This window comes from Limulus polyphemus, unplaced genomic scaffold (genome assembly GCF_000517525.1).
Source record: "Limulus polyphemus unplaced genomic scaffold, Limulus_polyphemus-2.1.2 Scaffold142, whole genome shotgun sequence".
Lineage (NCBI taxonomy): Eukaryota > Metazoa > Arthropoda > Merostomata > Xiphosura > Limulidae > Limulus > Limulus polyphemus.
The window spans coordinates 494,372-511,406 of record NW_013665752.1 but is presented as its reverse complement, the minus strand read 5'-3'; the positions used below and the strand labels follow the sequence as shown (position 1 = coordinate 511,406).

The 17,035-nt window shown below is 32.8% G+C and overlaps 2 protein-coding genes across 2 annotated transcripts in view; one reads left to right on the top strand and one right to left on the bottom strand.

Annotated features, from left to right (window-relative positions):
- Positions 1–14,025, bottom strand: part of LOC106474769 (NADPH oxidase 5-like) — a 37,665-nt gene extending 23,640 nt beyond the window's left edge. Inside the window, exons 1-2 of the mRNA XM_022380041.1 lie at positions 13,989–14,025; positions 12,103–12,177 (exon numbers count right to left, since the gene is read on the bottom strand). Coding sequence (XP_022235749.1) covers positions 12,103–12,134 — 32 coding nt within the window. The 5' untranslated portion in view covers positions 12,135–12,177; positions 13,989–14,025. The remainder of the gene's footprint in view (positions 1–12,102; positions 12,178–13,988) is intronic.
- Positions 11,050–17,035, top strand: part of LOC111083484 — a 55,736-nt gene continuing 49,750 nt past the window's right edge. Inside the window, exons 1-2 of the mRNA XM_022380036.1 lie at positions 11,050–11,119; positions 11,959–12,018. Coding sequence (XP_022235744.1) covers positions 11,055–11,119; positions 11,959–12,018 — 125 coding nt within the window. The 5' untranslated portion in view covers positions 11,050–11,054. The remainder of the gene's footprint in view (positions 11,120–11,958; positions 12,019–17,035) is intronic.

Sequence of the window (17,035 nt, the reverse complement as noted above, 5' to 3'; positions counted from 1 at the left end):
CACATGTGTGAAATTATTGTATGTCAGCAATTCGTAGAAACAAATACTATGGTATTCTGTTTGATTCCACACCTGATTTAGCCCATCATGAGCAATTTGCCCAAATGAATCTGTTTGTTGACATTGACTTTAAGACAAGAAAAGTAGAAGTCAGAGAGTCATTTATTGACTTTATACAGATAAAGGAAAAAGATGCTGCCAATATTGAGAAAACAATAAGCACAAAATTAAAAGTGGATGGAATTTTATTGAGTGATTGTTGTTCACAATGTTATGATAATGCTGCTGTCATGTCAGGTCATCTGTCAGGCATTGAACAAAGAATTCTGAAGAAAAATCCAAAAGCAGTGTTTATAAACTGTGACAACCATAGTGTTGCATATCTGCTTGTTTGTTAATTTCTGGTATAAATTGTTTCTGAGGAACTTCAGTGATACAAGTCCTTTCTTGATTAAACCAGTTTATTCTTTCTAGATACAACTTTTTGTAATACACAGAATTTCCACAGTCACTGTAAACTTAACAACCCTTATAACACACACTATGAATCACAGTGATTCACACACTTTACTTATGGTGCATACTGTTTGCTTGACTCAATTATCTATCTCTCTCTTCAGTCTATGTCTTCGATCTATCTATATCTCTATTGCTGGCTGTCTTTGCCAGGCTTATATACTAAAAAAGAGGGTGTCTAGCAAACACTCGAACATTCGTAGGGTTCCCCGATAATTCTAGAAACAATACACACGCATACGCTCAGTGTCACGCAACTTCCGCTGTCGTAACAATAGTTGGAACTGAGCATCTCTTCATGCTGCAAGTCAGGAAACAACAGTTATTACCTTTTTCGGTATAAATGAAGCCATTTATAATTTCTTTGCCCATTCAACAACTCAATGGGATGAACTGCAGCAGGAGCTTAAGATCTCTGTCAAGTGTGAATCAGAAACACAGTGGAGTGCAAGAGAAATGGCAGTAAAAGTTGCACATGAAAAACTGGATGAATTGCTAGGACTGTTAGAGCAATTACACAGCTGAAACAAAATGTGGTGCTCATAATATTCTGCAATGCATGCTTACATTTGATTTTCTTGTACTTTTACATTTTTGGAGAAATCTTTTATCGTTCATCAATCGAGTGCAAAAACGTCTTCAGGATCCAAAATGAATTTTAGAGAAGCAGCTGCTGATCTTGAGAAATTGATAGAATCCTGTCAAGAAGCACTTAAAGTGGGCAAGAATCAATGTGAAACATGGGGATTGACCATTGAAAGAAGAAAAATACGTCGTAAACGAATGCCAGGTGAAAATGCAGCTGATGCTGGATTGACTGCTGAACAGGAAATTTATCGCATCATGAAGGATGTTATTGATCGCTTGATTACAGAAATAACAGGAAGATTTTCTCGCTTACTAGATTTAGATTCACGGTTTGGATTTCTACTAGACGTGCAAGATATTGTTTCTGGATATTTCAAAGACGGAAAATTGCGAGAAAAATGTTCTGACCCTCTGTACAATTCTGGTCCATCAATATCACCTGGATAGCTCTTTGCTAAAAGTTAAAGACTGTAGAATGTTGAGAAGCAAAAGAACACAGACCGATTTTCCTGAACCAATGATTGCAACTGATTTGCCAACATTTATAATTTCATATGGTGATGATATTTTCCCAAATTTAAGAATTGCATTGCAGATTTTGTTAACAATTGGGGTTTCTATTGCTAGTTGTGAAAGGTCTTTCCGCAAGCTGAAATTAATTCTTACGTACCTGAGAACCTCAATGACTCAAGAACGACTTAGTAACTTGGCAATGATAAGTATTGAAAAAGACGTACTTAATACTATAAATGTTGATAGTTTGCAGCAGCAAACGCACGAAAGGTTGATATAATGTAACCATGAATACCAGAATGCTACATGTACAAGATCTAGTTAAGTATATATACAGTTTTGTAAACTAATAAACATTTTTATTTGTAAACTTTATCAATCTGTTTTATAATCCATGTACACCACAAGTGACTGGCTTCTCATATAAAACATAAGTTTCAAAATAAGGAATATAACAGAAATTTATTCTGCTATCTTGAAAGATTACTCTAACTATGTGACTTTGAACAATACTGGATGACATAAATATTAAAATGGTTTACAAATTATGTAAGTACACATAGTAGGCTATACTTCATTAGTTCCGGGTTTACAGTTGTGATATCGTGAGATGTTATATTGTGACTTTATTTTAGGCCTGTGTAAGGCGGTAACTAATTCTTTATGTTATTGTCATTAAGTGGGTAATGAGTCACAAAACAAATAATCAAAACATATCGGAGGTGGGGGCGCCAAAAGTGTCTTTGCCCCCGGGTGCTGAGAACTTTTGTTACGCCACTGTAAAGCTTTGATAAAATGTTCATCCTGGGGGATAAAATGGCATAATTTTGGTACAAAATTCCAAATCTACTCATTAGTATAAACATAGATGTAAAATTAAATTTATGGTATGCAGGCATCCTGCGTGTTTCCTGTCCCTTTCTTCTTCTTTCCCTGGCAAATCAGTTGATACTTCAAGAATATAATATCCCTTATTTTGTAGTGAGAGTGGCTTTCAGTTATTTGGGTAATGCCTGTTTGTTGATAATAATCGCATTGTTGTTTTCGCATTGAATGCCATGTTATCTCAAACATGGAATGATTGAGAAAAATATTGATTTAATAGATATATTAATTTGATTTAAATGAATGATTGTATCTGAAAGCTTTTCAGTAAAGGTGCCAAAATTACACTCTTCTTTTGGAACTTTGATCTTTATTATTTTAAATACAGATGTCTCATTGTGTTTAACTTGTGTCCAGTCTCTTTCTATTTTACTAACTCAGTGAAAGTCAGACAATTCAGATTTACTCTTTGCAATAAATTTTATATAGGGCTTCTTTTTATACTTTAGATTTTACTCATGTAATTAAAAGGAAATAAGTGAACTTCAGAATACTACAGAGTAGGTAGGAGGGAGAAATTTGTTTTTGAAGATTTTCTGTTTCTTTTCTGCTGAGTGTATTTATCTTAACTATTCTAAGCTCATGTGTTATAATTTTGAAGCTTTAAACTTCTAGGAAATGACATGTTCCATGACTCAAATGACTTATAACCAGGAGTAAAAGAGTTAGATAATGAGGAGCAATAACAATCCGAGAAAGTTGTTGGTCGAAGGTCTATGGTTTTTTCTTACTATAGCTGTAGACCTGGGAAGGAGAACTACTGGAATATTGTGCAACCAAAATAGTCAATCAGATTCTCTCCCTTAGGTTTAATCTCCGTGCAATGGAGTTGTCTCTAAAGGATTAACAGGCATTTACCAACTACAGTATATCAACCATACTCTAGTGAATGCCACCCCTGACTAGTCAAAAGAGACTGAAGATGCTGCCGATAGACTGTGTATGCCAGCCAGAGTTGTTTTGCCAGTAGGTTAAACAACGGGTAAAACCTGGTGACGGGGTAATCTGTAGGATATTAGTGAGTCTCTATGTGTGAGAAGGTGAGTTGCCGAGACAACCACGGGGTTATATAGAAGCCTGAAGTCAAGCAGAACTTACAGACAAGGTACTTCTAATAATTCATCATTCTGTAACCCAAGGTATAGGAGGTAATATTTGTCTGACTATAGGGGTCCTTGCACACACCCACTGTACCACACTTGCTATGTTAAGGAAGTCTTAGCCTGGAGTTTGCCGACAGTCTGTAGGAGAAAGGCTTATGCCACTCTCATAAGTCCCCGTGAGTGAGGCAAAACATATTTCTCTCCCTGGTATTTAAGGATGTAGATCAGAAAGATGTGATCCACTTCCATTTTAGAAATGTCATTTTCTGGAATGAATGAATTTGGAAACAGAAAGTGTAATGTCTGATGCTGAATCTATATGGTTCAGTGCGTGACTCAATCAAGTGTTTGGATGAGTAGGAGCAGCATCACAACACTAATAATTTTTTAAGATGTCAATGATGACCTCCTGATCTTGGCAGAGCTACCAGTAGCTAAAACAGTTAATAACTGTAAGATCAATGACTGAAAGGAAGTAACATTTCTTGCTTTCAGCTATAAAGTGGTGTTTCACTATGAAGTATGTGCACTATATTGTGTAATTGCCACTTGATTATCCACAAAGTTGGATAGTTTGTTTATTTTAAGATTAATGGGACCAAATAGGTTTAAGACTTCAGCTAAACTTCTTTCTAGGTATTACAGCTAATGACACAGGTCATCTTAAATATATAATAATTGCGCAACTATAATCCAATATCTTTCAGTGAAATTCTTCTCATTAGCTCAGAAAGTAAGGGCCATAGTTTAGCTGAATTTTGCCAGTGATTATTTATATTGTACTGCCAAAAAACAAAACAAAAAAACGTGTTGAGTTAAATGACCCATAGTAGATTTTAGTAGATTATGGTACTGTAGCTATCAAGACATAGCTGATGAAAATAGTTGCTGTAGTTTACCATGATAAGCACGCAAGCTAGAGGCAGTATGTCAACAGTTAGTAGTGTATCTGTCAATGTGTAGTGTTGAGATATATGGCAATATATGTGTGTGTGTGTGTGTGTGTATAAATAAATATAAATTTTGTAGTGTTATACACATATATGAACACCACACAAAGTCATTCATGAATATTGTATAGCAATAATGAATCTTTAACACTAAGAACACAACTGTTGAGTAACTTATTAAAGAAAATAAGAGATTATTTGATGTGGACCTCAAGTCCGAGATTACTGGCCTGTAAAGCATTAGTTGAAGATACAGTACACTTAATATTTTCATTTATGATGATGAAAGAATGTATCTCTTTTGGCACTAAAATGTTTTGTAGGAAATGTTTTTCATCGATGTACTACACTTAGAATAAAACACAATTTTGATTTTGTTTGTAATTAAGCACAAAGCTACACAATGGGTGTTCTGCCCACCAGGGGTAACGAAACCCGGTTTCTAGCTTTGTAAGTCCACAAATATACCGCTGTGCAAGTAAGTGGGGGCACAGTTTTGATCTGGTGTCTTTGTTAGCTGTAGTGAGAAATATTTCGATTGGATCAAATCGAAATATTCGTGTGTAGTTCAAAATATCTATAAAATGTGAAATCCAAACAGTATATTAAATCATTAATATAACCTTGGTGCACCCAGTGTTGTATATGTTTGTGATAGAGCATTCTCAATGATACAGATTGGAGAATTTGAGAAGTACACAGTGTTTCTAGGCTAAACTTATATCCTAAAGTAGGAAAGATAGGAAGTGAAATGTTTGTTTTAATGCATTTCCATGGTCAAAAGATAAAGGTTAATGCTCTTGTCGTGGCTGGTCTACTTTGGTTATCTTTATAGGAACCAGAGCCTCTGAGATGAGTTTGCATAACAGGCAGACTGTTAAACGAATATGGCTTCGTCCCAAAATATGTGTACTAATTCTTGTCATGGCAATGAGGGTGGTGGGCAGCACAGCTAAATGGTAGTGAACGTGCGAGATCCGATGAAGCCTTGAGGACGTCTACAGACATAAGGTATAAGGGATGGATATAGTCTACAGGTGATACACACTTTACTAAACATCAGTCTATAACAATGTCACTTGGCCAAGTTAATAGTTAGTAATTTTGGCCGGGCCTTCACAGCATTTAAAACTACACTTCTAACTGATCTACTAGCCAGTCAAAATCCATGTGATAACACATCTTTCCTTCGTGACGTTTTGCTTTACGACCAAATCCTTGATTCATTTGTCTAGTCTTTTACTGGATTCGCCAGAAGCTTTGCACATTCATTCTGGTGTTTCACTTAAGCATAACCTCATCATGGAAGACAACATTTTGTTCAATGGCAAAAGTGTCAATAGCTCCCGGAATGTTTCTTGATTTGATTACAAATTATGTTTGGTCGATGGAGTTAGGATTGATCGCCGATGTGAAGAAACCTTCAATTAAAAGGCATTACTTAATGATGCTGATAGCCACACCCCTGATTCTATAAACCTGGTGGCTTGCTCACGACGACCATTTTGGGGCAATCTAAAGCTCTTTCTTCTACACAAATCTCGCCCATCACTGAGTAAGTGTAGCAAAACCTTTTTTTATATTATTTCTATTTATGGAAAATCGTCTTACATGAGTTTAAAACGTTACCCTTTTTTTGATAGAAATAGTTTTTTAAAACAATGACATTCTTTGCTAATAACTCTAAGATTACTAATCGCTGTATCTTACATAATGTATACCTTTATTATCAGTGACCAACGTATTAAGAATCGATCTGTTTTAATTTATTATTAAAATTTTGTTTATGAGTTTACCCCTTGTCATCAGTAATTCAGAGTGGTTACCTGTGTTTTTAACATTAGTGAGAAGTTGACCCAACCTGCACTATAGTTTAATATAGAGATTTTACCTCTTCTGAGACTGGAGTGGTTCCTTTCACTTTTTGTAATGCATGCCATTATGATTCTTTTTCTGTAAACAAAATGGTTAAATCCATCTTCATATTGCAATTTGTATCCACAAGTAAAACCCGTAATTTACGTTGACTTGGACCGTTGCTTTTGCATTCTTATAAGGCATTTAAAATAGATATCTGTACAAAATGATGTTATATTACTTTATTATCGTAATTAGAGTTTGTTTCGTCTCGACGTTTATCGAAAATGGTTATTTCTATATTCATTATTGAAAGGCTTGTTTTTGTAATAAGGTTTTCTATTATGTATAGTAAGTTCTTTTATTTTGAAATATTTATACAATAAACATTGTTTAAGAGATTGTTTCTGTATAAATCGTTATTATGTTGAAGAGTTTATTTGTGTGATGTGGTTGTTGGTAATTAATGTTAAACGGCATCCCTTGTGTACTGTTTCTTGTACTACTGTATTGTGTTATTTTTGTATTTTTATTCTGTGACAAAGGGTTATTTGTCAACATATAATACGCATGTTTTGTTAAAAGGATCATTTTGTACTTAGTTAATGTTATTGCTTATTGTTAAAGTGCTATTTTTGTGATTTCGTCTTTAGAATATTATATTTGTTTTATATTATATATTGTATCGATTGTTAAGTTTTCCCAAATATAATAATGCCAATAAAGTTTTATTAGCAAATCATATCTTAATGATATGTGATAATGTAAATTAGAAAAGCAAAAACGTCGAAACTTGCGTCTTAGACTAGACCTAACTCAGACTTGCACCACGTAAAATCATATGCCGAAGAACACAAAAATCAACAAATGTTTATATTTTATGCACATGCTCTCTTAATAAATACAATGCAATATCACGTAGAGCCTTGGTTCACTTAATAAATACAAGTACAATATCACCCAAAGCCTTTGCTCACTTAATAAATACTAGTACAATATCACGTCAAGCCTTTGCTCTCTTAATAAATACAAGTGCAATATCACGTCAAGCCTTGGTTCACTTAATAAGAACTATCACAATATCACACAAAGCCTTGGTTCACTTAATATTACAATATCACGTCAAGCCTTCCTTCACTTAATAAGAACTAGCAAACAACGTTTTACAATAAACTTAAAGATGGTTTTGCTTATCACACAAGTAAAGTTTCTTAAATTGTTTTAGTTCTTTATCAGTCTCAAGGTTTTAGTACAATATCACGTCAAGCCTTTGCTCTCTTAACAAATACTAGTACAATATCATGTCAAGCCTTGGTTCACTTAATAAGAACTATCACAATATCACACAAAGCCTTTAATACTGACTGATCAAGAAATGTGGAAACGTATAAGGTACAGATGGTTGGAAACGTGTGAACAAACAGACACAAATTTAGCTATACATATTAGATATAGCATTTCCTCCATTACTTTATCTGTCGTATTCCAGCCGGCCTGAAGAGCCCTGCCTAGAGGCCTTAACATATGGAAATCCTGTTTAAAAAGCATAGACTTTTCTGACAAAATTCTGACTCGGTTAATAAGTACTAGTACAACATCACGTCAAGCTTTGGCTCATTTAATAAGTACTATCACAGTATCACATAAAGCCTTTGCTCACTTAACATATACTAGTACAGCATCATGTCAAACTTCGGCTCACTTAATAAATACTGTATATAGATGTTTATGTATATAGAAGATGAAGTCCAACCCCCTCATGTCATTCTATATCACTTTTTCAATATTTGTGTGTGTGTATCTGTTCCTTATACGTTTCCACATTTCTTGATCAATCAGCACCAAACTTGTCACAGTGATACAAGATGGCATGGGAAACGTCATGAGGATTGGACCCTCCAACTAATTTAATATCTAATTTCGAAAAAACTATCAATGTTATATATCATTCAGCCTTAGAATGAACTATGCAACCACTATTGGTAGAATTATTGAAGACAGTATGTCTTTCTTTTCAGTTTTGTTACCTTTATGTATTTATATTGTACTTTTAATGTTTATTATGTTAAGAACAGGATAGAAGAACAATTTCATATCCTTTGTTACAAACGAATTTATATTTCACCCATCGAACGGACGGGTATTCCAGCTAGTATATTATTATCCCCCGGTGGGACAACGGTAAGTCTACGGTTTAATAACTCTAAAATCAGGGGGTTCGATTACTCTCACTGGACAAAGCAGATAGCCCGAAGTGGCTTTGTTATAAGAAAACGCACACACAGTATATGATAAAATTGCTTGATAAAGACCGTTACCGTATGAACTATTTTAAAATTGGTGACATGTAATTTTCCATCAGTTTTATTTATTTATTTCGCAACTTGACGATGTGGATTATTTAACCCCATATTATTTATCTAAATACCGTCATATATTATCAATTCATATTTTCTTGAATTAACCTGCTTGTTATTCCGAAGAACTGACGAACCAAAAGTTTAAGCTTAAGAGGATTAATTATGTTATATTCCTGTTTTATGAGTTTAGCCATAGAAATGGTGATTAAATATTATATTATGAGCTTATGCTTAAGAAGTGAAGAAACAATGATGCCTTACGAGGTCAATGAAGTGGCGTTTAATGCTGTTTTACCACTTCAGACATAACATTCTGTTGAGTTTAGGCTTACGGAGCAGTTATAGTATGACATTACGAGCTTAGGCTGTCAAAATGGCATCACATTGTCTTATGTCATTCACTAATTTAGGCTTATGTGTGTGTTATGATATTGTCTTATGTGTTTAGGCTGTCAAAATGACATCACATTGTCTTATGTCATTCACTAACTTAGGCTTATGTGTGTGTGTTATGATATTGTCTTATGTGTTTAGGCTTAAAGAACGGTCATATAACATTATTTCAATATATAAGCTTTATTATCATGACACTTATTAGTATTAATTGTTAGGAAAAATATAGCTTCTCCAGTGAAATTGTACGAAAAGAAAAGCTAAATTTTATAACACTGTCTTACTTAAAAAATAAGTACTAGTTTACTCTTTCTTATAGATCCCCGGTGGTGGCAGTTATAAGATCATATACATATATATATATTAGAATCTGCACATTTAAAAAAATATATTTTTATAATACTACAAAGCTAGATTGTTAGCAAGAGAACAGGTATAAACTATGCTGGAGTTTAGTAAAATCAAATATTCTAGTATTCTACTCCATGATGAATAGTTTATTATAGTCTAGAATTTAATTCATTGTAATATACAAAAGGAATTTTAAAACAAAATGTCTTTTCTTAATCATTTCTATAATCCTTTTCATAATAAGGTACATAAGATCTTGACAAAGAGATATTGGGGAAAAAAACTGTAATATTGGCTCAACTAAAAAGGTATTATAGCCAATATTATTCGTGAATCTTTGGAAATAATGAAATATAAAAAAATATCATGTATTATTGAATAGAGATGAAGGCCCGGCGAATATGTATGCAAACGCGTGGGGTGACCTTCTCTAAAATGTTCAGGTGGGAATTGTAAACCTGTAAATAGGTCATATGATTTATTTAACAACAACAACAAAAAGTAAAAATGTGACACGATTATGTCTTGCAACTGACTCCTGAAGATGACGTTGGAACGTCGAAACATGTAGAGTCAATTTTCTAGTGGTCATATATTGATCTTACTTAAAATGTTTTAATTGTGTACCTATTTTAGCGTTGTGTGTTATTTATTATTTTCAAGATATATATATATTTTTTCAGGGCATTCCAATATTGCCCTTTAGTGGCACAGTGGTATGTCTGCGGATTTACAATGCTAGACTCCGGGTTTCGATACCCGTGGTGGGCAGAGCACATATAGACCTTTGTGTAGCTTCGTGCTTGATTACAAACAAGCTTTCCAATATCACTGTTTTTCAAACTTTTTGCAAAGCAACTTGAATTATTGTTACTCTGTACATACAAATCACAGGTACGTAAAACCTAAGAATGATGACATTTCAGGATGTATTACACAAACGTCTTTCTGAGCATCACTGAGGAAATAAATCACCTTGAGGAGAAATTTTGTGTAGGCGTATTTATGCTCGTTTATCACGTGATAACCTAGATAACAAACCAGATAAATTCATTACAAATTGGAAAGATTGAATCCATCTTGATATGGATGTTCATTCAATATATATTAGTGGTAGTCTTTAACATTTCAGTTTCCCCGGTGGATTAGCGGTAACTTTACGAAATTACAACTGTAAAATCCGGAATGTGATTCTCCGTCAAGGAGAGAGTGCAAATAGTCCATTGTGTAGCTTTGCGCTAAAGACAAGAATGACAAGTTAACATTTGAGGCTTACCACACACTCGTGGATGATAAGGAAATCACATCCATTTGTTTCACGAAGCGATATAACGGAAAATTAAGTCGAACGTGAAACTTCCAGTTCTCTATCTACAATATTTATTAATATAAAAATATAATGTTTATATGTAGTAATCGACGGTTTTAAAAGTTTCCCACAGCTAATACGTACATTACATCCATAGTTTTAAATCAGTAAACGCCCAAGAAAAATTCCCTTTGTTTTATTTATCAAATACTAACTTATTTTTTATAGAATGTCACCAGCAATCTGTGTAATGAATATTTGCGTCTCTTCACAACAACAAATGGTAGTAAACGAGTAAGTCTGAAACAGTAAAAATTCTGATTCACATTAAATATTTGGGATATCTACGTATAAGCTTTAAATATAAAATTTCTATAGTAAGCTGCTGAACACAAGACGTTCTCGTTGGTTGTAGCCCTCTAGTGGCAAAGTGGTAAGTCTCAAGACTTATAACGCCAAAAACCTCGTTGTTCTTTGATAGACTGTTTACTCAGAGTATTCAGGATGAAATTTTTTTGAATGGACGGCGAAAGACTTGAAGACGAAAGGCAGAATATTTCGAAACGTCGTTCTAAACACTTGTGTTTCTACAACAGGCAATTGCCGTCCATTCAACAAAGTTTTAACCTGGTTGTTGTTTCAATAGACTCGATGTGTAGCTTTGTGCTTAACAACAAACAAACAAATCATTAACTGTATGAAAGTAAGTTTGAACAGTATGTGGTCACCATGTAGGCGGTTTGACAGTAAACATCCTGCCATATATTCCCAAAAACTTTCAATGAATTAGGTATTGATCTTAAATGGCTCTTCACAAAGACGCAAAGAGTTCTCTACATCAGCTTACAGTTTAATTAATAACAATGAATGCTAAATTGATAGCTTAATATTAGGGTCAATGTCTCAAAATGTTATTTACTCTAATTGATTTTTAACACAAATTATATCGTAAACATATCTTAATTTTAACACGTTCACAAGTATTATATATACTGTATACTATACAATACTATACTGTAGTATATAAATTAGATTAAACTTTATATATCTTAAGCTATAACGTTGAAATACTAAAGTATATTGTTACCTAGATTGCTTTGTTTAGTGTTGATTGTAATTTTTTATTTCTTTAGGTTCAGAAGCAGAAATTCTGAGTTTAGTAAATACCAATATGCTGATCGACCAACAACTGAGTAAGTAAATGATATAATTTAAATCTAATTCAAAACTTTCTTAATTCTTAATATTCTAAAATCTTAATTATGTCTGAAACTTACTCTGTTCTTGAAAGTTTGGCAATAAGCTCCATTTTTTGAAATTCCTTCAATGAGATCAGACTGGTAAGGTTTGAACTAGAAAATATCAAATAACATTTTTCAGTGTCTCTAAGAACTTGTCTTAATCTTTACACAAAAATCACGTATTCTTATTAAGAGTGGAAAAATTAAAATATTGTTAGATTGATTGACTTATACATAGGGTATTGGGGAAGCCCGTATCAGTTTCATGATAAAGTATGAAACCACATGATAATATGGACTCTTTGAATCAATAGGAAAATGAAATATACAGCTCATAGATGATTTCAAGTAATTAAACAATATATATATATATTAGAACATCATTTGTTGCACTACAGTTGGTGCATGTTGGCTTAGTGGGTTAGAACATGAAACAGACGAACAAAGAAGCGGGTTCAATCCAATGTTCTGCGGTCTTAATTTCATTAAATATCAATATCATGATATTTCCTAATTATATGATGACAACTTAACGTTTTAATATTATCTCATGTTTTAACCCACTAACCCACGCAGAGAAAGATATACTTCAATATTAACATCATAAGTTGTTTAGGATAGTTTTGAGTTTTGAGCTGTCCTGTAAAGTTCAAGATTTGTTTGTAGTTAAGCCCAAAGCTATACAATAGATTATTTATGCCCTGCCCTCTACGGATATTGAAATCCGGTTTCTAGCTGTATAAGTCCGCAGACATGTTGCTGTGCCACTGGGGGGCAAAGTTCAAGATCCTTTTATTGTTATCTTTCAGCTGGTTAGAAAACCGAGACTTATAATTCATGACATGATTGATAACTTAATTATGACATTTGACCGGCGAGGTTTGTTTGTTTTGGTGCAAAATTACACAATTCGTTTTCTGCGTTTCGTCCACCATAGAGAATCGAGCTCCGGACTTTAGGGTTCTAAGTTCCGCAAACTTACTGCTGACCACCTGAGTGACTATTCAGCAAGGACTAACGTGTTCGAATTCAACTTGGTTTTGGTTCTTACATCTCCAAATAATTCTATATAAAAAAATTCATATCATAATATTGATTTATTTTCCTTGAAGTTTTCTATTACTATTCTATTACATACAGTTACAATTAATTTTAAGTTAACAACTAAGTTGTTCATTATATTATGCCAAGAGTTGGCGGTGGGTGGTGATGACTAGTTGCCTTCCCTCTAGTCTTACATTGCTAAATTAGCGACGGCTAGCGCGGATAGCCCTCGTGTAGCTTTGCGCGAAATTCAAAAACAAACAAACAAACATTATATTAAGTAACTTGGATAGTAACTGAAAAAACAACAAACCTCGAATTATTAAGTTTGCCATTTTTAATACATATATACAAAATCTTTACGTTTGTTACGCTTGGATTATCATACAATCAGATATATCAGTAAAAGCGTGGAAGTCTATACAACGATTTAACATATGATGATCATTTGAAATTTATAATCCTGAAATAAGTTTGTTTAATGACAAGTCTATAACAATACTACACTATCTTGAAAATGTTTTATTAATTAGTACAGTGGAATTGCACCCATCGATATATATATTGTAACTCATTTTGATGAAAAATATATATATATATATATATTTATATCAGAAGTTAAAAACCAACTCTAAAGAAATCACAAAGGCAAACTCGAATAACTCTCTCTCTCTGGGTCACACGATAAATGTGTAACATAAACTACAAAATGAAAAACAAAGGCGAGTTTATAACCTGAATGCAACTCAAATGTAAATATACATGTATTCAATGCGAAACATATAATTATTCTTATATGTATATATCTTTGTTTGATGCTATTTTTCTTAAAAATGTAAGTAAACATACAGTAATGATAAATGGTATAAAAGAATTACCGTGTGTGGATGTTCCGTCACTGTCTTAGTGAAAAGCCTCCAACACTTTAAATTCCTTTACGAAACAGGTAGAAGATTCGCATCACGTGATTCACGATTAATGGAGAGTTCATGGTCAGGGCACGGAGTTTAGGAGGAAAGTGATTTGTCTGCACCCACTCAGCGTACATTTCGCAACAATTGTTACCTTGGTAACATCCTATGGTAAAAGAAAATTCTGTGTCACAAATTACATTTCCTAACAATCTGCCGTATATTCTAGGCATATATTTAAAAACTAAAAAGTTATGTTAAGTGATCGATGGGAAAGACAAATCAATGAGAAAATGTGTTTTCGAGCAGGATTATATTAAGTTTTGCATATGCTCGTGTGATGCTAAAGTTTTGCATATGCTCGTGTGATGCTATTCAAGGTACAGAGAATCAGTGATGTTGCAAGAAGCAACTAGTTATTATATGTTTTTAAGTTATAGTCATTTGTTACCTTGATGTTAGCTTCATTAACGGCATTGAGTAAATGTTTAGTTTGTATATATATATATAATTCTATTTTTAGGCTGTTGCCATTCTTCCAATTATATGGACAAATAGCTGATGACTATTCTTCTGGCTATAATAACTGTATAATTATCTCATATCAGTAAGTACTTACAAGTATCTTATAAGTTTATAAGATTTATTCCACAGTTTATTAGGTACCTTATTAAGTAAAATACATCAATTCATAATGCTTATAAATCGTTGTTTGCCAACTTATTATAATTATCAACTTATTGGGGATGCTGTTGCTGATATCGGTATCACGCATGCGTAAAACTCTTGCCGGACGAATAGCACAAAGGCTATATTTCCTGTTAGCCGGAAAATAGCCTATACGCTATTTTTAATCATCTTAATTTATTTATTATATATACGTATTTTGCATTGTTAGTTTAGTATATGGACTTAGGAATAACCTAAGTCTTCCTAAGCCGTCCGAACCTCGTGAAGTATTATTGTGATCTCGGGCGAAAATATCGATAACAGTGAAGATACTCAACTGATAAATTAATTCATTATAAGTATAATAATTTTTTTAGTACCATTGTTTTCACCTGGCTAAAATGATATGCCAAATTAGATATAATGTTTACTGGGTTAATGTTTGTTTCTGTTATTGATAATTACTTTCTCACTTATCTAATTTAAATACTCATATTTCACTTATGCAAGTAAAAAAATTAAAACAACAAAAACTCATAGTAACACTTGCTTAGTTGTTGTTACTTTACTAAATATTCACGAGCTTACGTATTTACCTAATGCTATCTACTTCGTTGATATTTTGATATTTGGACAGTGTATTATTTTTTACTTAATGCTTTCCAAGGTTTACTTTCTTACTTTCTGTTTCATTTTAAAATAATTAAACTTTCCTTACTTGTTTGATGTATATATATATATATATTTGAATATTCATAAACCTACCAGGTCCAACTGGTATTTCTTTTTTTTATATTCATGAGTTTACTTGGTGTTCATTTTAATATTAATAAGTTTACCATCTTAACTGGTATGTCTTGGTTCAAAATATTCAAAGGAATAACTTGTTACAAGCTTGAAAACTTATTTTAGAGTCCTTTATACTCAATTTTTATTTTTTATAATCGTAAACTTATGCATTTACTTGTTATTTGTGTTTTACAGTTCTTTCATTCTTTTCTTTTAATTGATATTACGTTTTTTGAAAACCATTAGCTTACCTATTTGGTATTTCCTTGTTAAAATATTCATAATACTATCTTCTCACCTGGTGTTTTAAGCACTAAATAATTTCTTCTTTTCTTTTTAAATATGCCGTAAATATACTTTTTACTTCATGTTTTTAATATTAATAAACTTATCTACTTGCTTGATACCTCCTTTCTAAATATTTATAATTTAACTTAGTTACTCGTTTATTTAATATTTAATTTTTCAACATTCGTATATTTCCTTATTTATGTATTCAAATGCTTGTTTTTTAATTGTTGTTGCATGTTTTAAATGTTTACAGGCTCTATTAATTACTTTGTATTTCTCTGTTAAACTATTCAAATGTTTACGATATTATTTGATGTGTCGTTTTAATGTTTATAAAATTACATAATTCCTTGGCATTGCCTTTTTAATATTCATAAGCCTGCCTTCTTGATGGTGCTTCCTTTTTCTATAAATACACAGAATAACGTGCTTACTTGATGTTTCATTTTAAACAGCCCCCCAGTGGCACAGCGGTATGTCTGCGGACTTACAACGCTAGAAACCGGGTTTCGATACCCGTAATGGGCAGAGCACAGATAGCCCATCGTGTAGCTTTGTGCATAACTTCAAACAAAACAAACATTTTAAACATTCATAACCTTATTTCCGAAATGTTTAATTTCTTTAAATTTCATGATATTAGCTACACATTGTTGTTATGTTTTCAAATATTCACAGAAATGTCTAATTGCTTGATATTTCGTTTTCTATATGTTCGTAAAATTAATTTAGTACTTGGTCTTTCTTTATTGAAATAGCGAATAAATACTCAGTAGATGTTTTCTGACTGTTTAATTTCGGCTTCATTTGCAGGGTTAGAAGAGTCTTTATCATTATCAACAGAGTCTATCAACAAGTTCACCTTCAATGTGTGTTCAGTCCGGTTTTGAAAATTCAGAAATTTTTTCAGGTTTAAAGATCGTATCCAGTTTTCTCAATAGTGACGTGTTATTTATGAATTATTCTGTCCAACGTGTGGGAGCACTTACATCGGCTGGGCTGTTAGAAGAGAGGAAGATCGTTTAAAAGAAAACTCTCAGGTTCAAGGTCAATCCAAGCAATGTACTGCATGCATAAGTGAATTTGATGTGATCACAAGTACCAGTATGTTCAAAAAATTGGTAAAGCAGAAAACGAGACTATGCTATGGGTGAAAGGAACAGTTCTAATAATTTAAATGAAGCCTAGATTAAACAATCAGCAAACAGTTACTGAGCTTTTACTCGCAATTTAGGTACCATATTCTTCGGAATATATACGCACCC